This window comes from Ictidomys tridecemlineatus, chromosome 8 (assembly GCF_052094955.1).
Source record: "Ictidomys tridecemlineatus isolate mIctTri1 chromosome 8, mIctTri1.hap1, whole genome shotgun sequence".
Classification (NCBI taxonomy): Eukaryota; Metazoa; Chordata; class Mammalia; order Rodentia; family Sciuridae; genus Ictidomys; species Ictidomys tridecemlineatus.
In genome coordinates this window covers 154281083-154306156 of record NC_135484.1, presented here as the reverse complement: position 1 = coordinate 154306156, position 25074 = coordinate 154281083, and the positions used below count along the sequence as shown (strand labels likewise).

The window sequence follows — 25074 nt, the reverse complement described above, 5'->3', positions numbered from 1 at the left end:
GGCCCCTGGTGAGGAAGAAGGTCCTGGTGAGAAGGTGTGGAGCAGGACACTGCTCAGCTCCTGGCCCCCAGGAAGGACAATGGCAAGGTGGGGTCAGGACAGACATTAGCCCCAGGCCACACCCCTCGTGACCTACCTCCTCCAGCCATACCCTGCTTTGCCTAACCCACAAGCTTTTCAGGGGACATTAAAGATCCAAACCGGAATGCGTGGTAAGAGGGATAGGAGGATGAATGAAATGGAAAGCCCAAGAAAAAGCTGTGCGTAGATGCGATGCGTTAAAAACCAGAGGCCGGTAACCACAGGAGGAGCTGGAAGTGTTGGGTAGTCTGGAAATGGGCACCAAATTCCTGATTCATAGCCCTGTGTGCTTTTAAATGACTAACTAGCAACACCGCTAGTTAGCACCACGTCATCCAGAGTTGGTCCTGGACACAAGGCGACCGTCACAGGCAGTGGTGCTGGAGATGTGGCCACAGCCCATTTGGTGGTGCTGTGTGCCTCTTGGTCCGTCTGCCCCAGGGGCCCTTTGTTAATCTGGCTGAAGGTAATGTGTGGCCCTTCCTAGGCGACCACCCCTGGCTGGTGGCAGCATTGTCCTCTTAGGCCCAGCACTGTGGGCCACTGGATAAATCTCGTTCTGGCTGGCGGGCAGCTCAGGGGTAGAGTGCCTGTTCCGCTGTGCAGGGCCCTGGATCTGAACCTCAGCACAGGCCAGTGACTCTGTCCTGGTTAACAGCCATCTCCCCTTCTGTCCCCTTCCCATCTCAAACCCCCTTCTGTCTCTGGAAGGAAGGCAAGCAGCTGGTGGCAATCCTGCTGCCGGGAGCTCTCCTGGGTTGGGGCGTGAACCTCACTCTTCACACCCTTGCTTTACCTTCTCAGAGCCACGCTCCAGGGGTCTCAGCTACCCTGGCTGGGAGCCTGGGGCCTTCCTCCCCAGCTGACTGAGGTCACCTGTGGTTGTTCCCTCCTGGCCTCTTGCCTGGCTCAGCTCCATATTTTGAAGCCCCGCAGAGCCCCTTCTGTTGCCCAGGCACTGGCCAGTGTGGACGAGATTGGGCAGCTGCACTTCGAGTGGTCAATGGCCAGATTCCTGCCCAGGGGACATGCCTATGCTTTGCTTCTTGTTGAAAACCCTAAAGCAAAGGTGCAGCAGCTCCTAACACGCTCTGCCAGAGGCGGCCATGCTGTCTGTGAGGGCCTCGCCCTGTCTGGCTGCCTTCTGCCTGGCCACCACCTGACTGCAAGACCAACGGGGAGACCTCTGCTGTCCTTCCCACTGCTCCTCCTCCAACAGGGCACCTGGGCGTTCTCAGGTGTGCTGTGATGCTTCTGGAAACAGGGGTGAGGAGACTTGTCCTCTGTGCACACCTGGGGCTGGAGAGGGGTCCGAGGGGTGAGTGGGGAGAGACCCAGGTGAACCAGAACCAAGACCCGGTTTACCTGAGCAGCAGCTTGACCTCCCAGCAGGTTCCAGACGCACGTGTGTGGAAACTTCTCTCTAGGACTCGAGCTTGTGCATTTCATTCTGAGATCCTAGCAAGTACTCAGAATCCCTGGGAGTCCAGAGAATGGACTCTAGCCTCCCCACACTGGGAGGCCCATTAACTTAAGATAATCATCCTATGAGTTGTGAAGATCGAACTGAGAAAGGTGCCAGGCAAAGAGAGGGGGCTGGCACTATGGCATTGAGCCAGATCCTGTCTCAAAATACAAAATAAAAAGGGCAGGGATGTGGCCAGTGGTTAAGCACCCCTGGGTTCAATCCCTGCAACCACCCATCCCCCCAAAAAAGAAGGCAGCAAAGGAGAAGAAGAAATAACCCTAAGGAGGCAAAAACACTGTCAAACCAGGACACATTTCTTTTCCTTTAGAATATTTATATCAACAGGATGATAGGAGAGTATACTTGGAAACATTTTTATCACAAATCATTTTGTGCACATGTACCACCAGCTGGCCAGACTGGCAATAAGAGCTGGGTTCAAAGGAGCTGGCTGTATCAATAACTATGTAACACGAAGAAGAAACCACAGAGCCCACAGCATAAGTTTCTAAGGCAGGACAGCTCGGTGACCCCAAGGGTCAGCTCCGTGCTGGAAGGAACAAGAGAGTGAGCACACCCCAAACCCCTGTTTTTATTTAGGGGAAGTCATTCGAGAAAGTTCCACCCAAATAAGGCAAGGGATGGGGTTTCGAAGGGTGGATTCTTGCTTGGTGATGTCTTGTGGTCAGCAGACTGACCGACATCTTGGAAAGCCACACTCATCTCATGTGCTGTGTGGGATCACAGGCAGAACGAGAGAAAGGGCACACATATGTCACACAGCCCAATCAGGCAGGACCGTCAAGCCAGTCCCCTCATATACTCACATGCGCATAGCTCACAGACACAGCCCTTGGCTGGCTCGCAACACACATGTATAAAGGAAGATGTAAATGTCATAAAATATTCTGGTAGAGTAGCACACGCCTGTAATCCCAGCAACTCGGGGGCTGGGGCAGGAGAATGGCAAGTTCGAGGCCTGTCTCAGCAACTTAGCAAGACCCTGTCTCAAAAATTAAAAAGGACTGAGGATCTAGCTCAGATGTAAAGCACCCCTGAGTTCAGTCCCCAGTATGAATTACTCAATCCCCAGTGTGAATAGATGTTCCTAGCTAGGCCTGGTGGTGTGTGCCTGAAGTCCTGGCTGTGGAGGGGGTTGAGGCAGGAGGATTGCTGAGCTCAGCAGTTTGAGGTCCACCCGGATTCCATCTCAAAGAAAAAAAAAGTGTGTGTGTGTGTGTGTGTGTGTGTGTGTGTGTGTGTGTGAGAGAGAGAGAGAGAGAGAGAGGGAGAGAACACGAGTGCACACACACATTCTTCATTTCTGCCTAACATCTTATCAATTCAGTTACTGGAGGAAGTCCCAGGAGTTCCAAAGGGGGACCTCAATCACAAGGAGTGGAGTTCTTAACAAGTGTTGCAGAAATGAATTCAAGGATGCCTGGAGACACAGAGATTCATGTAGGAAAGCAAGGAACACACATGGAAGGGAGAACGTGGACCATGCGAAGAGCGGCAGAAGGTTGGGGATTCTCGCTTGGAGAGAGGGATTGGGTGAGGAGGTGCCTGGAGCTGGCCTCTGTCTGGTGGTCAAGGGGGCTCATGGTGTCTGTGCTCTGGATCCTCAGGCTGTCCCCATTACCTGAGGGGTGGGTGTCCATCCCCAGGACTGCAGACGCCCTCGTTGACCCATCCCAGAGAAGAGCTTGGAGGACTCGGCGGAGAGGGTCGGGCATTTATCACTCAGACCTTGGCGGTGGCAGCGGGGTTCAGTGGACGGCCTCCCTGTGCCTACAAGCAGGGGCTGCACCGGAGAGGCCGCAGGCCCTGACGGGTGGCTTGCCGCACATGTTCCAGGAGGACACTCCTGACTTTACAGCCAGGGTCAGGCTGTTCAGCTCCTCTCCTAGGCTGGGGGAAAGGGAGGCGGCCAGCCACCTGAGTCCATTCTCTTTGAACCGCATTCTCTAGGATCTTCTTATCTCCTGGCAAGCTTTCCCAGGCGTCTGTCAGTGTTTAACTCAGTAGTAGATAACACTGGAAGGATTTTCTTTAAAAATCCTTTCCTCGCTTAGTCTTTATTACCTGTGCACGAGGTGACTTGTGTAGGTGGGTGAATCTCCACTACCTCCAAGGTTCACAGAGACTGACAGGCCTGGGAGGAACTGGCTTAGGGAGACGGAGGCTGGGAAGGCATGCAGACCTCCACGTTAAAATCAGATTTCCTGTCCTTCTTTTGCACCTTTCCTACCCACCTTTCACTTCTTCTGTCCCACCTCAGTTTCTATGGCTGGTCACACAGAGCTGCTTGGTGCTGGCAGGAGCCCGGGCGGGCACAGTGCTGTCTGTGTAAGAATGCTCTGCTTTTGCTGTTGTTGCTGCTGCAGCTGGGAATGGAACCCAGAGCTGTGAACTTGCTAAGAACTTGTACTGAGCTACACCTCCAGCCCCTTCGTGTGGTTTTGGAGATGTTCTTCCAAGCCTCAGACACCTGTTCTGCATGGTTGATGTTCACACACAAGCCACAGCATGTAATCCTGCCTGTCCCTTGGCCAACTGCAGCTGTAAGACATCTGAGGTCAGAGGTGGCAAAATGAGAAAGCATTTACATGCTGGAATTGAAAAAATGGAGCAGTATGTTTGTGTCATCATCTCACAGGTCTGGGCTGTGAGATACTGAATACACAAGTGGAAAACGGCCAGGCCATATCTAAAAGTAGGACCTTGAGCCATGACCTGCAGCAATAAACTCAACAAACTGGCCACCCAGGAAGTGGCCTGCTATCAGCAAGACTTATAGGAAGCCAGAGTGCTATCTCTAATAACTCAGGAAGCTAAACAATAACTTCTGCAGTAATTAATCCTACATGGCCAGGACTGGATCGGTGACTGACAGCTTCCCTGTTTTTTATATCTTCTTCCAACTCAGGACCGACCTGAGAAAGCCATCCATGTTCCCTGCTCCATCACACAGGATGCTGCACTTCTAGGCAGCTGTGCTCTGCTTTTGCACGTCATGCCAGCAGCTGCCAGGCAGTGCACACCTGAAGCTGTTCCCCTTTTTCCACCTTAAAACCTTCCTGGTCCCCGTCTGCATCTGAGTGTGTGCCAAGGTCCTTTGATGATGATGGCCTGGTCCTTTGCCGTACAAGTCTGAGTTCATTGCTTGGCTCTTCTCCTTTGGTGGGTTTTTGCTATTTCCACAGCCCACGGAGGCAAGCTTCTTGGATCTGTACTCACCCTTTGAACCAGCTCCTCTGGACGGATGGCTGCCTGGAATGTGACTCTGAGGGTGTTTGGGCCAGCTTTGTTGTTTGCACTCTCACCTACTCTGTTCTCCTTCCTGTCTCTTTTCTTTTATTTATTTATTTATTTATTTTTTAGTTCTCGGCGGACACAACATCTTTGTTGGTATGTGGTGCTGAGGATCGAACCCGGGCCGCACGCATGCCAGGCGAGCACACTACCGCTTGAGCCACATCCCCAGCCCTCCTTCCTGTCTCTTTTCTGTTTTCCCTTTGAAGACCTAGAGGCCAATCTGGCTGTACCCGAGGTGCTGCCTCTGAAGGCTGCCATCACCCTCTGCGAGCTGCGGAATGGCGCCCCCTGCAGTTTCACTGGCTTCACTGCTGCTGGTGGTGACCCTGGCAGGTAGGAGACCAGGGCTGGGAGCTTGTGCCACTGGGCCTTGTCTGAAGTAACTCAGGTCCACTCAACACCAAGGTGCGGTGTTTTCGCTTTCCAGTAGACCTTATGCATAAGTGGTTTTCTGAAGGGATTTCTTTTTCTTGGGCATGCCAGGCAAGCACGCTACCAGCTTGCATCCCTGGTTTTATAGAAACTGGAATTTAAATTTTTTATTCTCGTGAACTTGCCACTTCTTGGAACTGGACTCACCCTTTGAACCAGCTCCTTTGGACGGATGACTGCCTGGAATGTGGGAAAATAAAATCACATTTAATATATCTTAGGAAAAATTTGTATTTGTAGAATTATAAAACTTACATCATTGATATTTCTGGAAGTATCAGACTCTCTTTTCTCATAGGTCTTTATTTTTATTATACTCAATTTGCTTATAGTGGATGCACTTGCACCATAAAATCGTTGGAGACTCTCAGCTCTGGTGGCCCAGGACACCAGCTGAACCAGGGAGAGGGCACAGGGGTTGAGGATGGAAATACACTGGAAAAACTGTTCATTTACAGACTTCGTCAGCCATAGTGAGGCCATGGTGAGGACAGCCTGAGACCCTTACCCTGGGGCCCGATCTCCAGGTCTGCTGAGTCAGAACTCCTAGGGCAGGGCTCAGAGATCTGGGGTTTCAGCTGGCACCTGGTGGTGGTTCAGAAGACCTAAATTTTTGGAAGCACTATTTTAGATGATGCAAGGGCCACTTTGGAAAGTTCTGCACATCATGCTAGTTTACCACCCCCATCTACTCCTGTCACCGCTAGTGTGCAAGACAGAATGTTCAACATGCTCTGAAAGTATACTGTCATTAATATTAATGTGTAGACATCCATTTTTAAAAAACAAAGGAACATTTTCCCATTCCTTTTTGTTCTTTTTTTGAGAAGACAACTAAGTTAATGAAATTAATGAATGTAGGGATTTACATAATTAAGACCGAATAGGTTTTAGTGAGATGCTGGCTCTGTCATTTTCTTTTGAGGTACCATCCACTAGTTCACAAATTCAGTGACTAAGTTACTGAGTCCCAATAATGTTATCTGCAATTTGTCTTTGTTAAATGCTAACCAGTGATTTTATTGTCGACAATCAAATGCCTACAATGTTCATGGATTGGGTTAGGGTTTCAGAGCATACAAATACTGACAGTTCCTTGGTTCCAGGAATTTGGTGCTCCTTCAGTCAAGTGTGCTGTAAAGATGGTAAAGTGGGGCTGGAGATGTGGCTCAAGTGGTAGCGCGCTCGCCTGGCATGCGTGCGGCCCGGGTTCGATCCTCAGCACCACATATCAACAAAGATGTTGTGTCCGCCAATAACTAAAAAAAGAATAAATATTAAAAAATTCTCTCTCTCGCTTTTTTTTTAAAAAAAAAAAGATGGTAAAGTGATTATGAAACTTTTTTTTTTCAGAGTAGAAATTAGAAGTTTATTAAAGGATAGCAGAAAAGACTTCTCCCGGAGGAAGAAGGGGACCAAAGAGGTAGAATCCTGATTATGAAACTTGGACAAAGGAAAAATGATCTGGTTGTGGAGCCACCTTCCCAATTCCTTATTTAGCAGTCATGTCTCTGCTTAAGTTTTGCAGAACATAGGAATGGTCTGCCCTGCGGCCTCCTCCAGCCCAGTTGAAACTGGCTAAGCTTGAGTTGAAGACTTCTTCCACAGGAAGTTCTCTTCACCCCTATAACTATGTGTGCTCCAAGGTCACTGCTTTCCCTATGAGGTGGTTCCTGTGACATAGTTTAAAATTTGGCTCTTGAGCTTTCTGGGAGCCAAGGCCAGAAATGAACATGATTTTTCTCTGAATCACTTTGTCCAAAGGAGATGACCCGACTATTTCTCAAGAGAACGAAAGCATATCTTGGCATTCATGTGTGAAATAATGGGTCTAGCTTGGGTCTTCATTTAAAGGCCACTCAGAGATGCAGTGATACCTCTAAACACAGTGGTTTTGAGAGTGGAGTTGGGAGTGGGAGATTCTCTCTATTCTTCACCTCTCATCATCTTTGATCTGGATGAGATGCTATTTTGTGATACTCAGCTGGAGTATATCACTACTTTCTCCATATCACAGATGAAGCTCTTTTCTAGAAAATAAAAGGACAAAACTATTTGGATGATTTTAAATAGTAGACTTGTGTTTGAGAAGTGCCACTTCATTTTAGTGTGTTGCTATCTTATGCACTGGAGAAGAAACACATCTGGGATACCTAATTCATATTAAATTGGACTAAACAGGAAGGGAGGTGTAGCTCAGGGGCAAGGCCCTAGGTTCCATCTCCAGTGCCAACAAATAAACAAATAGGACTAAATAGTATTTTCATAGAGTCAAGGTTTGGCTTTGGGTTATTTTAAAACTTATGGTGTATGCAGGGATACATAAAAATAATTCCTAGGCTGTGTATACCTTTTACACTATTTCCAGTTAGAACAACCTCTGACATTCCCTCATATGAAAAAACAAAACTCAGTTATTTAAAGAATCATTAGTGATGAACCTACCTAGGGAGGAAATCCCTTGCCATTCTGAATTCTGCAAAACTATAATACAATGCTTTCAAAATCATATGTGGCAAGGCCGGTTTGTTTTTGTGTCCAATCTGTCATGGACTGATTTTTCTATAAAATACCAAACAAACAAGAATACAAGGGAAGTGATTTTGCCCTTGAATTTCAGGCAGTGACACCTTTCTATGGAAGAGACTCGAAGCTGGTGTGACATGGAGTTGGTTTGAGCAAGTTATAGTAGACCACTTCAGCAGTGCCATCGCCTGCGGTAGTTACTGCCTTCTTCTGTTATTGAGAATCTGATTAAGACTACTTGGTTCTAGATATGTACAGAGAACAACCTTTTCTCAATCTTGGATATTTCCCTGTTGACTCATCTGTCATCAGAATAACCTGTGAAATTAAAAAAAAGAAAACATCAGTTACCAACTGCAACCCAAACCCCAAAGATGTCATGCTGTTCCCAAAAGTAAACCTGTGTAACTTAATTTTACGTGAAGAGCAAAGTGTTGTGAGTGATGTAAAACGATATGCACGTGGAGAAGAAGGTTTCTGCTCACTGAAGGGCATGGAGTCGTGAGGCTCTGGAAGAACTGCATGGTGTGTGGACAGGTGGAAGGCCTGCGGACGGAAGGTGGAAGGACGAGGGGTGGATGGGTGGGTGGTGGAAGACAGATGGGGGGGAAGGTAGCTAGCTTGGTGGATGGACTGTGACGTTGCAGTGGTCTTTCTAGGAGACGGGAGTCCGGCTTCCAGAGTGGCACGCCTGCAGGGCGCCTCTGTCCTCACTGTGGACAGCCTCCTCCTCGCAGGTGGTGCCTGTCAACGGTGCAGCGAGGGGAGGACCTACCCCAACGCCGTCATTCGGGCCAACCTGGAGACCATCAGAATCGTGCCAGTGCCTCAGACTTTCTCCCTGGGGGCCTGCACGGCCGCGTGCTGCGACCTGCCCAGCTGCGACCTGGCCTGGTGGTTCGAGGGCCGCTGCTTCCTGGTGAGCTGCCCGCAGGAGGAGAACTGTGCGCCCCAGAAGACTGGCCAACCCAGGTCGCACCTCGTGTTTGTGCTGAGGCCCGCGGGGAGGCCCGCGCAGCTGCCCGACTCCGGGGAGAGGATGCTGAGCAGGGCCGCCGCCGCGGGGGCCTGGGGGGACCCGGCCGAGGGTACCAGGGAGGACCTGCCCCTTGGAGGCCAAGGCCCAGGCCGGGGCCTGGAGGGGATGGCTGGGATGGCTGAGCCCTCCGAAGACGACGGGGAGATGGAGCCCAGTCTCCGGCAGCCCAGCCCCCAGCCAGGCCCCAGCGGGAGCGCCGAGCCCGCGGCCTGGAGCCCGCAGCCCGGAGGCGACGGCCACAGCCCCGCGGTGTCCTCGGAGAAGCCGCGGGACCCGGAGCGCCCCTCGGGGAAGGACTCGGCCGGCTCCGCGTCCCCCAGGCCCAGCCCGGACAGCAGCGACCCGCCTCCCTCGGCCGCCACGCCCCCTCCCGGCCGGGCGCTGGGGAAGGGGGCGGCTTCTCCGCGAGCCCGCGGCGACTCGGGGCGCGAGGTGGGTGCGCGGGGGGGCGCGAGGTGGGTGCGCGCGGGGCGCGAGGTGGGTGGGCGCGGGGCGCGAGGTGGGTGGGCGCGGGGCGCGAGGTGGGTGGGCGCGGGGCAGGCTGCGCGTGTCGCCCGGCCCCTCTCGAGGCACCTGCCTGGCCTAGAGCAGAAAAAGTGACCGTCTCGCAGAGCCTTTTAGAGAACAAACCCTCTGCCCCTTTTCGGTGCTTCTGAAACAGAAAAGAAAGTTGGTGACATTGACATTCGCTGGTTTATCAGACTTTTTTTTTTTTTTTTTTAATGATCTCGCAGGTGCTGAAGCCTTCCCAGAGTCCTTCTGCCAGCCTGGGGTTCAGGCCAGCCGCCCTGGAGGAAAGCTCTGCTCCCACAGCCACCCCGCAGAGCGCAGAGTGCAGCATCCCAACCGTCCCCAGTAGTGCTGTCCCTCCTGGGTCCACTCTGGGGCCACCCGCATCTCCTACCGCTGCTCCCAGAACAGGTAATCCCGACTGGAAGGACTGTGCTGAACACGCGGCCGAGTGCGGCAGCACAGCTTTTAGAGTCTGCTGTTTCCTCCAGGCTTGGCTCTGAGCAGCTGCCGTGTGCCAGCAACAGTGCTGGGTACTGGCCGTAGAAGATGAGGGAGTCCAGGAGCGGAGGCGGGCCGCTGTGCTGTTGGGCTGGATAGAATCTGTCGGGGCCCGAGGCTGCTGTGGGAGCCCAGTCTTTCTAGAGGAGGTAACACTGGCATCGAGTGCACCCGCTAAAATGGGTCTGGAGAGCAACGTGTGATGTCCTAGTGACAATGGAACTCAGAAGGCTTGCAGAAGCCAGGGACTCTGCTCAGCACTCCACCGCAGGGAGTTTGGACTTTCCCTGGAGAGTTTTCACAATGCCGTTCTTTGAAATAAAGCTGACAATAAATTAACAGAAAAAACGAACAACAAATTCATTAACATGGAGAAATAGAAGCCAGACACAAAATGTGAGGCTGAAACACAGGCCTTTTCATGGGGACAGGGAGGCAGGCAAATAGGAAATTTGGGGGGGGGTAGTGAATTATTTTTAGGGTGGATAAATGGGCCAGAAGAACTGACAGTGGCCTAGTTCCTCTGGGTTCTAGATGTGATATTTGAGTTTCAGTCTGATGGCCAGTGCGCGGGCAGTGAGAAGAATTCTCAGACAAGGACCAGCCTTCAGGGAGGTTATTTGGAGGAGGATCACTGAGGAAGCACAGCAGGGACAGGACAGAGGGGGTCTGGGCTCACATGCACTTCTGAGTTTTTCATTCCCTTTGGTGGGCACTTTGCTAGGAGTGGTTTAGGCCAAGCAAGATTAGAAGACTCCCGTCCCTTGCCCATTATGCTTAGTGTGCATGTCCAAATGCTTATTTCTGGTTTGACTCTGGATTCATGAGATGCAAGTAATGAGTATGAGGTCTTAGACTCCAGCTTTCCCTTCTTAGGTTACTGGAGGTCAAATTTGCATCTCTGCGGATGCTCCTCAGGATGGTTGGGCCATCTGTTGAAAAACAGGATCTTGTTTATTCTTCAGGGGTAGTTAGCTTCTCCGATCCACAGCAGCAGGATAAAAGGCAGGCCCTTAGCCTCAGTCACCTCTGCTAACAGAGGTGGGTGGAGCCTGGGAGAGGCCCCTCATCCAGCCTTCTTGAGTCTTCCTCCTGTGCAGTGCCTTTATAAGATTGTGGTTCTGAGAAGACAAGGCAGTGGTGTTCCAGTTTGGGCCACCCAATCAGGCAGGAGAAAGCTTTGCAGACAGCCTGCCCTTACACAGGGAGCGGAAACAAGGAAAGGTCAGATTGAAGACCTTACCCCATTTGCCCCATTGGTTACCTTAGATCCCTGATTAGGAAACCCGTTTCAACTTCCTCTCCATTGGCTACTTTAGGAAGCCTAATTAGAATTCTGTCCAATTAACCCCACTAGTCATTTTAAAATTCTGCACCTGCAGCGGGAGTTGTCATGGTAATGGGACACTGTGAAGAAGGGCATGACTGGTCTCCCTATGTTGCCTCCAGTGGCACCCTTCTGTTACTCCGCTCTGCCATTTTGGAGTCTCTGAACTCCTACGTAAGACGTAACAGAGTGACAAGCATTCTGGGGTGGCACGCTCTTCCTCCATAGACCCAGAAAGGAGGAAGAGCCCCTGGACTGTGTATTGCAGAGGCTTCAGTGAGGAATGGAAAGCTTCTGTTAGATTGTCTAATAAAGAAGTTTTACGCTGTGGAAGGCCTAAGTGTCGTGTTCACTGAGCTTTCCTGTGGTGATGTATTCTGAGGATTATGTTCTGTTGAGCGAGAATAAAATCAACCTAGTTGAGAATAAAGAGGACTGCATTTTTGTGGGGCTAATTAGGATTGCAATCTGAGAAAATATAGATCCTCGCAGTCTTAACAATGTGCTCCAGGGGTTTACAAAATGGTGGCTATATTTAGAGTTTAAAAGCACCAGAGAGGCCTGGTCATTACATCACTGGTCGGTCAGGGACTGACTGGTGCTGGCAGAAGGTAAGGTTGGTGTGGATTCCGTCCCTGACAGTTGGGGGGAGGGAAGGAGGGCTCCCTGTCCAGCAGGTCAGCAGCGGCTCCAGTCCGACTTGCCTTAGGTCTGACTAACAAGGCCCTGCCGAATCGTTTTCAGTGCCCTGAGCCAGTGAGACTCAATTTTGATGTTTTTTTCTTGATACCTCTTTACCTTTTTAATTTACTTTGATCCTGAGCTTCAGAAAGGGTTAATGATGGAAGAGAAGCTGTGTGGAATATGGAAAAGGAAACTGCCCTTGGAATCAGGATCCTGGGGTTCTAACAGTCCCACTGTCAATGAGAATGAACTTTGCTTTCAGGAAATAAGAAAGTAGTTTATTTTGAGTCAGTTATTAGTGGCCATGGCCCGGGAGCACAGATTCGGGTCACCCTGAATGACATGCTCCTCCATGAAAGAGCACAAAGAAAATGACAAATCAACGTATTAATGAACACCGTGGGGACATTAGGTAGGTGGCTACAGTAAAGCAGAAAAGCTTGTGACCAGAGTTTTAGAGTTAAGGCCCAGCTCGGGGGTCTCAACAGACTAGATCCAGCCCCCATCTGAAGGACCAATCCAAGAGCCCATCAGTGACAAAGACAGGGAAGGAATATGTAGCCCACCAGAGACACAGGGAGACCCACATCCTCAGTTGCCGCAGTCTGGCTGGGCACAAGATCACGAGCCACTCACACCTTGTAGATTCAAACAGCAATTCTTTATTCCCGAACTCACACCGGCCCTGTACAAACACGTTCTGGGGAAATTCAAGTTCTGCCGCCGCACAATTCACGTCCCAAATACTTTCTCAATTCCACGAGAACTCAACGGGAACTCAGGCAGCAGGAACGCCCTATTCCCAGCAGCAATAACCTTAAACCTGGAACTTCCCTAAACCCAGATTGTCTTAAACCGGGAACGCCCTAAACCCAAGGAGCAGGATACTTCCTCAAACCTGCAGGATACACCTTAAACCTGGATCCACCCTGGTCCTTGAGCAGGGTCACCTTTCTCAAAGACACATGCAATGTCCAAGGCAAGTCCATTTAACATGGGGTACGCTGGCAAGGAAATTTCGATGCATCATTCCTACTTGGCAGTGGCCCTCAGCACTCAGTCCTGTCTTGCAGGGGGCTGTCATGAGCATAGACCAGGGATCAGAGGACACACAATTAAGGAGTCTTGGTCCAGCTGATACCGCCCGTCACCGGTTACGAGTTCTGCCCCCTCAAATGTTGAAGTTTGAACATTAGAGAAGCATGCCGAGTCAGGCATCTAAAGCAGGGTTTCTTTAAAAAGGGGTAACAGAGACTCTCCCTGGAGGCAGAAGGGGCCACGGCTGGTGTCCTGGTATCCCAGGAAGGAGGTGTTCTGCCCTTTTTATGTGTCCTAGGCTTCCTCTGTTCTCCTGCCTTCTCCTTCTTCTCTTTCTCCTTCCTGCCTAAGTGACTAGGCCCAGGAATGCTTGGTGGGATGCCCCAGAGGTGGGGAACAGGTGGGCTGAAGGGGGAAGGCAGGATGGAGCAGCTCCCTGTAGGGAGGGGCAACTCCTGGGTCCGGTGACCTTAGCAACAGTTGGAGCAGGGGCAGGTTCTTGATAAGGATGGAGGAAGGGCTCTGAAGGAGTTAACATCTCAATCCCTCAGGGGACAGTCTCCAACAAGCTGGAGTGACTCGAACTGACCTGACTCGATTTACCTACCTAGACCTCCTGTCTAATTCTGGCTTCAAAACTGTTACGAAACCTCGATTAGGGTCCCCAGTGCTAATCCAGTCAGGAGGACAGGGTTTTGACAAAAAGGGAGAAGGAGTTTTATTGTTTTACCAGCCAAGGAGAAGCACAGGGGAGTTCTGTGCGATTCCCAGGGAACAGGGTTTTTAAAGAGGTGACTTAAAGCGTCCATCCATGCGTTCCCCGGGGAAGTTGTAATTCACTTGTTAATTTGGGAGATACTCATTTCTGAGATCTTCAGGTGCCATCCCCAAAGTCTGGATTACTTGTTCCTGTGGTGGCTGAGTGCTCAGGAAAGACAACCCTGTCTAGGGTGGGGAAGAAAGGTAACCCTGTTTCCCTGAGATGAGGGAGGAGCTGGGAAAGGGGAAGAGGAAGAAGCACATCCACTTAAAAACTAAGTCCCAGTGGCCGAGTAGTAAGGGTTAATTCAAAGCATAGGGTGGGCCACTGTATAAAACTGGTCTGGTTGATTATTATCCCAGGGTTGGTGGGAGGAGGGTGGTTGTTGCCTGGTCAGTAGAGATATTTGCCCATCTGACCTGTGGTTGTGGAATCTGAGCTGATGGCAGGACAGAATGTCTTAAAGCAAAAGGGACAGATTCAAAATGGGGATTGTTAAACCCTGAGACAAAGACCACCGACTCCAATTTAAATCAAATTAAAGCAAGCTTGTAATTCCGACCGGCCGGGGCTGTCTCTCCAGAAACCCGTGGGAATAGAAGACAGCACCCCAGCTCTCTAGGAGCGCAGCTTTATAGCACAGGAAATTGCAAAAAGTGTGTGTGTGTGTGGGAGGATGTCTTGAGAACCTACAGATGACAGGATTTGGACCAGCATAACACAAAGGCAGGTAGTAGGCTAATGGTCTAAATGGTCCAGCACTTAGGGAGTAAACTTAGGTCCCGACGTCAGAATTTATGAGGCGCCACTAGAGTTTCAGAGAGGGCTGCTATCTGGTCAGGGAAAGCCAGGCATGGGTGAGTTCAAGGCACGGGCAGGCATTCCAAGCAAGTTTAGAAATCGCAGTCATTTATAGTAAAGCCGAAATTAACTTTTCATGTCTTTGTGACGAGGTGGCTCCCAATCTTAAGAGGTAATTAGGCTGGGTGTATCAGGATTAGAGCCAGGTATGGTGGCTCGCACCTGTGATCCCAGCTACTTGGAAGGCCAAGGCAGAAAGGTTGCAAGTTCAAGACCAGCCTCTGCAACTTATAAAGACTCTCAAATAAAACATAAAAAGGGCTGGGGATGTGGCTCACAGCTAGGGTGCCTCTGGGTCCATCCCAGTACTCTCCTCCCCTAAATGGAGGGAGAGATGCTGAGTTTTTATCCTGCTGTGAGTTACCCATCAGGCACCTGCGCACAGCTGCAGGCCCAAGAGTCAGTGTGTTTGGCAACAGCAGCCTGGAAGTTCTTGTTACAGTCCTTCTTATAGGTTTCAGACGTTATCTGAGAGCAAGCTCAGCTTAGGGTCCATGGGGGCTGTAAGGGTCCAGTGGAGCGTCGGAGAAAGAGACCACACAAGAGACTGGCTCCATGCAATTGGCAAAAGGGGATTTATTGGGGACCCATTCCAATGCACTGGGACTCCGTGCTCACTCAAGAAGGGAGAACAGCCCAGAGCCCAGAGCAGAGGTCAAGCAGAGCTTAAGTACACTTTTTGGAGAGGGCGGGGGGGCTTTGCATACATCAGAACAAATCATCATGAGGCGCGGGAAAAATTGAACAACAACTCTGAGACAGGATTAGTACATTCATTGGTGAGAACAGTCTGGGCAGGGGTGATTGGTCACTCCTAAGCGGGGTACACATTTAAACTGATTGGTTTTGGAGCCTGGATGCTTACGTGCCGAGCTACTTAGAGCCCTTAGCTATTAAACAACCAGGGGACCAGGAGAAATATTTACTGGGCAGTTCAGGTATTGTCCTAACAGCTACAGGGATTACAGGTTCCGGGGGTAGCAGAGGAATTTTAACAATACCTAGTCTTTTACTTTTTAGCCCAGGCCTTGTAATTTAGAAGCTTTACAATGCCCAGTCTTTTACACTTTAACTCAAGCTTTTGCAGCTTAGAATCAGCTTAGAAATTTTACCTTTACAGGGGCTAGAGGTCTATTAGCTCAAAACCCTTCTGAGAAGTCCACGAGTCAGGAGAACGCAGGTGGTACACAGAGGGTGGAGGTAAATGGCTGCATTTCTCAGGGGTCTGGCAACCCAAGGAAACTGTGGCTCCAAACCTGCCGAGGTCCATGTCTGCACAGTCACAGCGGCCCTCAGCCCAGGCCATGCGTCTGCAGGATCTTTAACAGAGGCCATTTCTTCAGGACCTGTGGCTTCACACCGCCATGTGAGGTTGGGAGGATTCCATGGTTTTTTGGAAGCCTCTGGAGCAGTGCTTGGCCAGTTCAATCTGGTACTGAAACCAGTATATCTAATTAAATCCTGGTGGACCAGTAAGCACTGGCTAGTTATCCAGGTGGCCCTGGACAGCGTGTTGTGCCTCTCCAGGGCTCCGTTTCCCCACTGTGGGACAGGGGGCCTGGACAGTGAGAGGGACAGGAGGGGGAGCCCGAGGAGGGGCCTGGGACTGAGGGTCGCGGGCGCCTGCCTGAGCCCCCTGTGCCTCCAGCGTCTCCCCGTGGCTGAGACCTCTGGTGAGGGCTCAGATTTTGTTTTCACTGCTTTTTTCCTGCATCGTGTTTTATGTGTGACATGTGGTTTATGAGTGACACTAGTGTCCAGCCCAGCAGGCCTGCAGAACCGTGGCAGGACACAGTGGGGCGACCCTGGCACCAAGCCCAGGAGCACTGTTCCAAGTGCTGAGCTGGTTGGTGCCCTGTGCTCCTGTTGGAGTCCCTGTCCCTGCCGCTTGAGCTAAAGTGGCCTTTTCATATATCGAGGCTGCCTGAATTTCCTCCTGGCTGCCCAGAACTGCGTGTGTGATCTGCGGCTCAGGAACGCTCATGACTACTGATGGGGAGCCCAGGAACGCTGGGGCGGTGGGAGACAGACCCACTCCGCAGCCTGCGCCTGGTTCCAGAGACTCACTCGACCTGACGTCCTCTTCCCAGCACCAGCCCACCTAGATGCTCTGATTCACAAAGTCTGTCCGCAGCACAGCAAGGGCACAGTTCAGTTACTAACCGGGGGCAAAAGTGACTTCCATAAAATTATGAAGCACGAATACAAAACCATGTTATTTTGTTTTATTGAATCTAAGAACAAACCTGTTGTGGGGCAGGGATGGGAGTGGGCACATCATGTGAGGGCATGCATGGTCCCTGATTACTTTTCAGTGGAAGAACTGTGGGTGTCGGCGGGAGACAACCGGGTAGTGACCTTGCCCCAGGACCAGGTGGAGCTGAAGGCCTCCGTGGTGCCAGCGCCACCTGCTGGTGAGTCTGACTTTCCTGTGTGACCTTCCCGGGAAGGGCGAGTCGGGTGGGGGTGGGTGTTCTCCCGGAGCAGGTCTTTACAGTTGTTTTCACAACTCTGGGCAACAGCACCAAGCAAGGTTCTGTGGGAAGACTAGGCTTGGACGATCATGAGTGAGGAAGTTTCTTCAAACAGGTTTTTTTTTTTTTGGGGGGGGTACCAGGATTGAACTCAGGGGCCCTCGACCACTGAGCCACATCCCCAGCCATTTTTGATATTTTATTTTGAGACAGGGACTTGCTGAGTTGCTTAGGGCCTCTCTGAATTGCTGCCTCAGCCTCCTAAGCCACACCGCGGCCCGGCTTCAGTCTTGAATGGAGTAAGAGATCACAGGCACTGCATAACCTGTAATTGCTCAGGATGGAAAACTCTTTCCGCTGTGGACAGCAGAACGCCGCGTGAGAGCAGAGTGCCAGGCAGCAGAGCTCCATCTGTGGGGACTTATGGAGCTCAGGACATTCCCCGGGAGGAGGGAAGCAGTGTGTGACCAAAGGTTTGTTTGCAGACACCTCATGCCAGCTGCTCAACAAAGGTCCAGCGTGCTTTCTGCAGGTGTCCAGAGCTCTGTTGGCCAGTGGACACTTGGCTTGTCCCCAGGTGGTCAAATGCCCTTTTCCCTAAGGCAACTCCTTCTTCAGGGCTTTGGCTGTTTGTCACTCAGTTGGGTTCCTCTGGTTCATTCCCATGTGGCTCGTTCTCACATGTGGCTGGGATTTTATAAGCAGAGCGGATACTTCCTGACATGCATTTCAATCCTGAGAGGAGGTACCTCATTTTTTTTCTCATATCTGAAGGTGGGAGATGGCTTTAGCTTAACCTAGAGATGCCCAGCTCATTCTCATATCCTTACATAAACCTTACAAAGATCAAATGGGCTGAAATCCCCCTGCCTTTTATTAACAGGAGAGAAAGTAGAGTGTATTATCCTCTTAAAACTTACAGGGAGGATCAGACGTAGCACCTGGAAGGAACGGCTAGCAGAGAGATTGGGGAAGGTTTTTTTCTTTGTTGTTGTTTATTATTTTCTGTTTTCTAAACTTTCTATAAGTTATGTTTTTATAATAATAATAAAAAATTTCCCATTAAGAGGATAGAGAAACTGCCAGTCACAGTGGCTCACACCTGTAATTCCAGCAGCTCAGGAGGCTAAGGCAGGAGGATCTCACGTTCAAAGCCAGCCTTGGCAATTTAGCGGGGGCCTAAGCAACTCAGCAAGATCCTGTCTCTAAATAAAATATAATATAAAAAAAGGGCTGGGGGTGTGGCTCAATCCCTGGTACCGAGAGAGAGAGAGAGAGAGAGAGAGAGAGAGAGAGAGAGAGAGAGAGAGAGAGAGAAAGAGAGAGAGAGAGAGAGAGAAGAGAGGAGAGAGGAGAGAAGAGAGAGAGGAGAGGAGAGAGAGAGAGGGAGAAGGGAGGGGTGGGGAGAAACGTTGTTCTCTTTGCTGGGATGGAGGGTGAAGAGGGGTAGGTGGGGTCAGGGTATGAGGTGTCCACACTCCTGGGCTTATGGCTGTCTCCTCCCTGTCAACCCAGGTTATGGGGTGACTGCCCCAAACCCATAACTGCTCGTATTTCTTATTTTCTCTCAGAAACAACCTACAAGTATGAATGGAGCCTAATAAGCCACCCAGCAGACTACCAGGATGACATTGAAGGTCACAGGCCGACGCTTCGCCTCTCCCGAGTAGGTACCTGGACTCAGTTGGCACTGTCCTACCTGTTGAACCCAGATTCAGGTCTCAGGCAGAGGCTGGGTGGTGCAAGCCTGCAGTCCAGGCCCCGCAGAGCCTCAGACAGCAGGGCTGCTGGAGCCCACTCAGAAGAGAAGTGTCCAGAAAGCAGCTTAAGCCATGCAGGTGGACGGGGCAGATGGTCACATAAAGGCTCTGGCTAGCATATCTGCCAGGGGACAGGCGTTGCCCGGCGCCGGCTGTGCAGGGTTAAAAGCCCGTCCTGATCCCACAGCTTTGAGGCGCAGAGCCATCTGCCCCTCACTTCCTGGTCAGGCGTCCCTCAGAGGTGATTCCACTGCGGTCCCAGATGGCTTTGCCTGTGGGACATTGCTCTGAGATAAGGTCCCCAGGAGGAAGCTGCCCTCTTCCTGACTCACTGATCCCGAGAGACCTGGTTTTCCGCAGAGGACCCTGTGCTTGTCACCTCCTGAGACTACACAGCTGAAGTTGCCACACCCCTTATGCCACCTCTTGTCACTGAGCTCCATTGCTCAGCGTGCTCCCCTGACCATCAGCGGTTCCAGGCTGGGGACCTGGGTTAGTGGGGCAGTGGCCGGTTCCATCCCCAGCTCTGGGAAAAAAAATGGTGCGTGATTTCCGTGCATTTGAGATCTGCTGTCCCTGGCTGGTCCACCTCTACACTCAGGCCTCTGTAGGGCCTGAGCTGGCTGTAACGAAGCGAAAGGGCCGTCCAGCTGACCTCCATGTCCTGGAGTTCAGGTGGCCACCAGACGGAGTCTCTGAACAGACGGGATGGGAGCTTTCTCCTGAGCCCCCCGTGCCACCCCAGGGATATTCTAGCCCCCCTAGGGTGCATCCGCCAGGGCTGGGCAGGCTTCCTGTGTGCCTTTATGTTGCAGTTGTCAGCAGGACTGTATACCTTCAGGGTGGCCGTTTCTGGTGAGAAGGCCTCTGGAGAGGGCTTTGTCAACGTCACTGTGAAGTCAGGTAGGTGTGACGGATGGCCTGCTGCTCTGTGGGTCATCTTGATTTTGGCGTCTGGGTGACAGGGCCAGGATGTTGACTTCTACCTTAGGGTCCGTGATGGGAAGGCCTGTGGATCCCAGGTGGCTGTGTTTTCCTGCCATCTGAGGACTGCTTAGTACCTGCTGGACTCGCAGCTCGGCCTGCTCGGTTCCTGAGGGGTGGCGGTTGGACCTCAGCCTCCTCTCTGACCTCCGTCCACTCCCCTGCCCTCCTGCCCTCAGGGCTCAGCTTCAGCTTGGGAGCGGGGGTGTTTTAAACACACCCACTGGAGCCACCTAACCATGTTAAGCCACCTATACATGTTCCCGGTCAGGGGACAGGTCTGCAGTGAGCTTTGTGTCCACTCCTGGGCTGTACATCAGGGCATCCATGTGAATCAGAGCACGTGGCCTTTGCCCTGGGGCCACAGCCCTGGTCAGGGAGTAGGCCACAAGCCGGCCTTCAGCCTCCAGCACCGCTCAGCAGGGCGGGGCTCAGCCTGTGCCACGGAGATCTGCCAGGTCCCCTCCTCCCTGTTGCTGGTCGGCAGCTGGCCTTCTGCCCACTCGGCATGATCTTTATCATAGCTGGAGCATGGTGGTGGCTTTGGGCATCATCAGTCAAAGATCCAGACGCAGCCCATCACAGGAGCTGGAGCCGTAGACTGCTGCTGCTCTGACGGAGGGACCGGCCCCGTGTCATTCTTCCCTGTCTGGCTGGGCCTTGGTCACAGTCAGAAATGTGAGCTTGCAGAGGACGCTGACATTCACGGGAAAGTGCTAAAGCTTCAGAACCTTCTCTAGGTGGAGGCCTGCGGGGAGACGCCCTCTTGGCAGGATGCTTCAAATCAGGGTCAAAAGCCGTGGTCGTGTGGGGTGGCCCTGTGCTCGCACAGCCGGGCTCAGGGCTGTCTTTCTGTCTCAACAGCCAGAAGAGTCAACCTGCCTCCCGGGGCCGTGGTTTCTCCCCAGAGACAGGAGCTTGCTCCGCCCACGACAGCCGCGCTCATCGATGGCAGCGGTGTGTGTCCCCTGAAGCGCCTCGGTTTCGCCCCCACCCCCCAGGATCTGACTGTCCCTGCAGCAGGCCTGGGGACTCGGCCACCACGCGATGAGCGTGTCCTCCTCTAACTTCTGTTACAGCTCCTCAGCTTTGTCCTCACTGTGTCCTCGTCTGTGCCCCCTTTCCCTTCGGCTGTCACCTGGGTCTGTAAGGAACTTCTTAAGGCCAGCTCATTGACCTGGACCTAAAGCCACCAGTCAAGAGGATGTGTGTGACATACGTAAAGGGCAGCTGGAAACCCACTTTAAAGTAGCCTGAGTGGACTCCCATCAGTGAGGTGGGAGTGTCCCTGGCTGATGTGACCAGGGTTCCTTCTCTCTAGTGGAGAGGCCCCCGGGGCTACAGGTGGCCACGCAGATAAGAAGAGCCTGGCGTGTGTGTGGTATCTGCGTGTCGTGTCACTTGACCACAAAGCTCATGCAGATCCCCTGGAGAGCTGTCCTGGCTGCGGGGAGAAGAGCAGGGCGCAGAGGTCACGCCCACCTGACCCTTGCGTCTGTCCAGATGGGCAGGTGCACATCTCCCCTTGCGACCTGAAGGTGAGGCATATTTTAGATGGAAGTGTTTACAGGAGAAGACGCCTCGCGTTTAAATTCAGTGCAGCTTAGTGACAAGAAATCAGAATAGTCTGCCACTTGAACCTGTGGTTTCCTTTAATGAATTTGATGAAACGGGCCCCTGCCAGGTCTCGATTTCTATAATTCCACATGAAACATTTTGCTGTGTTTTAAGTGGGAACTTCTCAGGCAGGATCAGACCTTTCTAGATTCACGCCTTAATAATGTCTGTAGGGAAGCTTTGTCTGAATGACAGAGAAGCAGCTCTTCACATGGTCAGCATGGGGGGGTTCGGAACCTGTGAGTGGGGTCCCTCCTGCAGGGGGCGGGGGGAACCAGCCTCTCCATGTGCTGTGCTCTTCACACCTGTTTTCTCAAAAAACAACACCGTCACTGTGCTTCTTAAAACTCACGTGGTGGGAACGTCCTCACTCGGATCTGCCCAAATCCGGGAGAAAGACAGAGATCATTTAGGGAGTAGGAAAATGGTCCTTTCTAATACATAATATGTGCCATTGAGCTCTATGCAAGAGTCTCATATAAAATGAATTTAAAGGGGGCTGGGGCTGGGGCTCAGTGGTCAAGCGCTTGCCTAGCATGTTGAAGCACTGGGTTCGATTCAGCACCACATGTAAATAAATAAAAATGAAGTTTGATCAACAATTAAAAAAATAAATTCAAAAAATGGATTTAAATTTGGAATTACATAAGTCACAAAGTTTATGCTTTACTCTTCTTGGGTTTCATTCTGGTTTCTGCTTTTGACCTTTCAGGGGAGTACAGATGACTCTGAGATAGTGAGCTATCGCTGGGAAGCCGTCAGCGGGCCCCTCGTCCGACACCCCCGTCCTGCGCGTGGCTAACCCTGCTCCTGGCAACCACACCGTCAGGCAAGTGGGTCCTGTTGCCACTGTTCATTGCTTCCCACTACTTACGTTTTGACTGCCTCCTTGAACTGAAGCCTAAAAGTCGCTGTGCTCTTTATCCTGGTCCACAGGAGAGGTGGATTTGGTTTCCTCGGGGTTCTGGTTGGCGCCTCCGCAGGCTGATTCTCCCCGATTCCTGTGACCTGTTCACTGGAAGTGTTTGTTTTGGGTGTCAGCAACTGACTGGGGACTATAACAGAGCACCCTTTTTGCTCTGTTGAGTTACAAAAAAGAAAGTCTGCATCTTCAAAGGGAGGCAGAGTTATGGGATTGTCTGTTAATTACCTGGCGATTTCAATCTTTCCTTCTTATGACTTTCTAGGGTACAGCTGAAGTAAGGGGAACTGCCCATATTCAAACTGTGGAACTCAGTGACTCTTGGCCCATGTGCACTCCTGTGAAGCCTCCACCCTGGTGGAGTCAGTGAGCATTTCTATTGCCCCCAAAGCTCCTCTTGCCCTTCCAGGCAGCCACTGGCGGGCCTCCTGCCACCGATGACCATTTTGCATTCTGTAACTCGTGTCCCTGGAGGGCACCGTAGCTGCTCCTCGCCTGCGCTGAGGATGACCTGTGTCGTCCGCATCACAGGGTTCCCTGGCCTCGGCTGAGTCTATGTGAGCGTAGGGTGCAGGAGAGAAGGAGCACCTTCCAGGATTCGCTGCCGTCAACTGACAGATGAGACAGGAGAAAAGGCCGAAGGCTTAGTGCAGGGGAGGACGCTCCCGGCCAGGAGGCGGGACCTGGAGGGAGTCGCCCCCTCAACACTGCTCCAACTCTGGGCCCTTTGCCTGACGGGAGGGAACCACTGAGGCTCCTGGGCGGTTCTTAGGGGAATGCTGACGTGAGGACTGCTTCAGGGGAAGTCCATCAGCGTGGGCTCATGCCTCAGCCTTCCTCTCTGCTGTGGACAGCTGGGTGTCAGGGTGGGGAGGGAGGGCAGGTGTGTTCCTCGGGGTAGGTGAGGCCTCAGTGCAGACGAAGGGAATCCAGAGAAAGTCTTTCCCTTTACTCGAAATTGTTCAGTATGCCCCCCAAAAGTCATATACTGGGGTATCATCTTCTGAGCCCCAACAGTAGCTATGCCGTGATTCACTTATCCATTCGTCCACAAAGGACATTAGCCCCAACAGTAGCTATGCCACGATTCACTTATCCATTCGTCTACATGGACATTAGCCCCAACAGTAGCTATGCTGTGATTCACTTATCCATTCGTCTACAGTGGACACTTAGGGTCTTTGTTTGAGAGGACCTCACTACATTGTCCAGGCTGTTCTTGAACCCCTGGGCTCAATGGGCTCAAGCCATCCTCCTGCCTTAGCCTCCCAAGTATCGGGGATACAGGTGCACCCCACTCCACCTGCTGAAATCTGGGTTCTCTGTGGCAGAACAATTATAAATAAAGCTGCCGTGAGCATGTCTCTGGGAGGACATAGATTTGCATTTGGGGATGGAGACTGAGAGGCAAATGGCCAGGAGGGGAATGAGGGGAATGCCGGCTCAGTGCAGTTCTCTTTCCCACGGTGGCTCTGCCCTCCGACCTCCCGGGAGTTCTGTCTCCACACTCGTGTCCCTCCCTCCCTCCCGTCCCCACCCCCCCATCTCCCTTGTGACCCTGAGACTCTGCTCCCAGTTATCTCTTGGACCCTACTGACTTTTCTCACTTAGCTCTTCTCTTCTTGATTGGAGCAGAATTCCAGGTGGCTGCAGCTACATGAGGTGTCCCTTCTGCTGCTTCCCAGCTGTTAGACCTAGACCGGCCCCATGGGTCTGCAGACCTGGAGTCCGGCTGGGTTTGGGGTCCTTCAGAACCTGCTGGGTTCTGTCTTTGACCACAAGGTCCACAGAGGAACTCCACAGTTGTGTCAGTTTGTGTTTTAGTTTATTTGAAATGTCAGCTTAGAAATTATTCATCCATTTCACATTCGGATTGCTAAAAAGGAAAGAAGGGAGGGAGGAAGGGATGGGGAGGGGAGGAGGGGAAGGGGAGGAGAGGAGAAGGAAGAAAATAGCCAGCGCTGCCAGGGGTGTGGAGAAGTGGAAGCCCCAGGGCTGAGGGGGCATGTCCGCGGCAGCTCCTCAGAAAGCTGAGACAGAATCACCCATGACCTAGCGGTTCTGTCTCTGGGCCCACACCCAGGGGCCTGACAGCAGGGACTCCAGTGTTCAGCACAGTGTTGTTCACAATGGCCGAGAGACAGAGGTGTCCTTGCCTGACTGTCCATCAACTGATGAATGGAAAGTCAAAATATGAAATGCGCACATGCAATTGAGTGATATTCAACAGGAATGAGCCTGGTGTAGTGGCACACGCCTGTAGTCCCAGCAGCTCGGGAGGCTGAGGCAGGAGGATTGTGAATTCAAAGCAGCCTTGGCAATTTAGTAAGACCTAACCTACTTAGTGAGACTTGTCTCTGAATAAAACTAAAAAGGGCTAGGGATGTGGCCTAGTGGTAGAGTGCCCCTGGGTTCAATCCCTGGTACCAAAAACAATAAAAACATCAGCAAACAAAAACCCAGGAATGAAATTCAAATAGAATATACAACACAGAGAAATGCCAAGAGCATTACGCTAAGGGAAATAAGCCAGACACAAGGACACAGAGGGACGGAATCTGATTTCATGTATCTGAGGTGAACTTCCTCATGGCTTCTTCGTGGTATTTAAGTACCATGAAACCCCTTTTCTTTTAAAAAATTTTTTTGTAGTTGTAGATGGACATTTGTTTATTTTTTAACGTGGTGCTGAGGATTGAACCCGGTGCCTCACTCATGCTAGGCAAGCGCTCTGCCACTGAGCCCCAGCCCCAGCCCCTCACAGCCCCTTTC

General features: G+C 51.7%; 1 protein-coding gene across 1 annotated transcript in view; it reads left to right on the top strand.

Annotated features, from left to right (window-relative positions):
- The first annotated feature begins 4806 nt into the window (after positions 1 to 4806).
- Kiaa0319 (KIAA0319 ortholog) overlaps positions 4807 to 25074 on the top strand; it is a 45650-nt gene continuing 25382 nt past the window's right edge. The window contains 9 exon segments of the mRNA XM_078020607.1: positions 4807 to 5200; positions 8485 to 9296; positions 9599 to 9785; positions 16861 to 16959; positions 18591 to 18685; positions 19595 to 19682; positions 20628 to 20724; positions 22098 to 22151; positions 22153 to 22209. Of these exon segments, the coding sequence (XP_077876733.1) occupies positions 5146 to 5200; positions 8485 to 9296; positions 9599 to 9785; positions 16861 to 16959; positions 18591 to 18685; positions 19595 to 19682; positions 20628 to 20724; positions 22098 to 22151; positions 22153 to 22209 (1544 nt within the window). The 5' untranslated portion in view covers positions 4807 to 5145.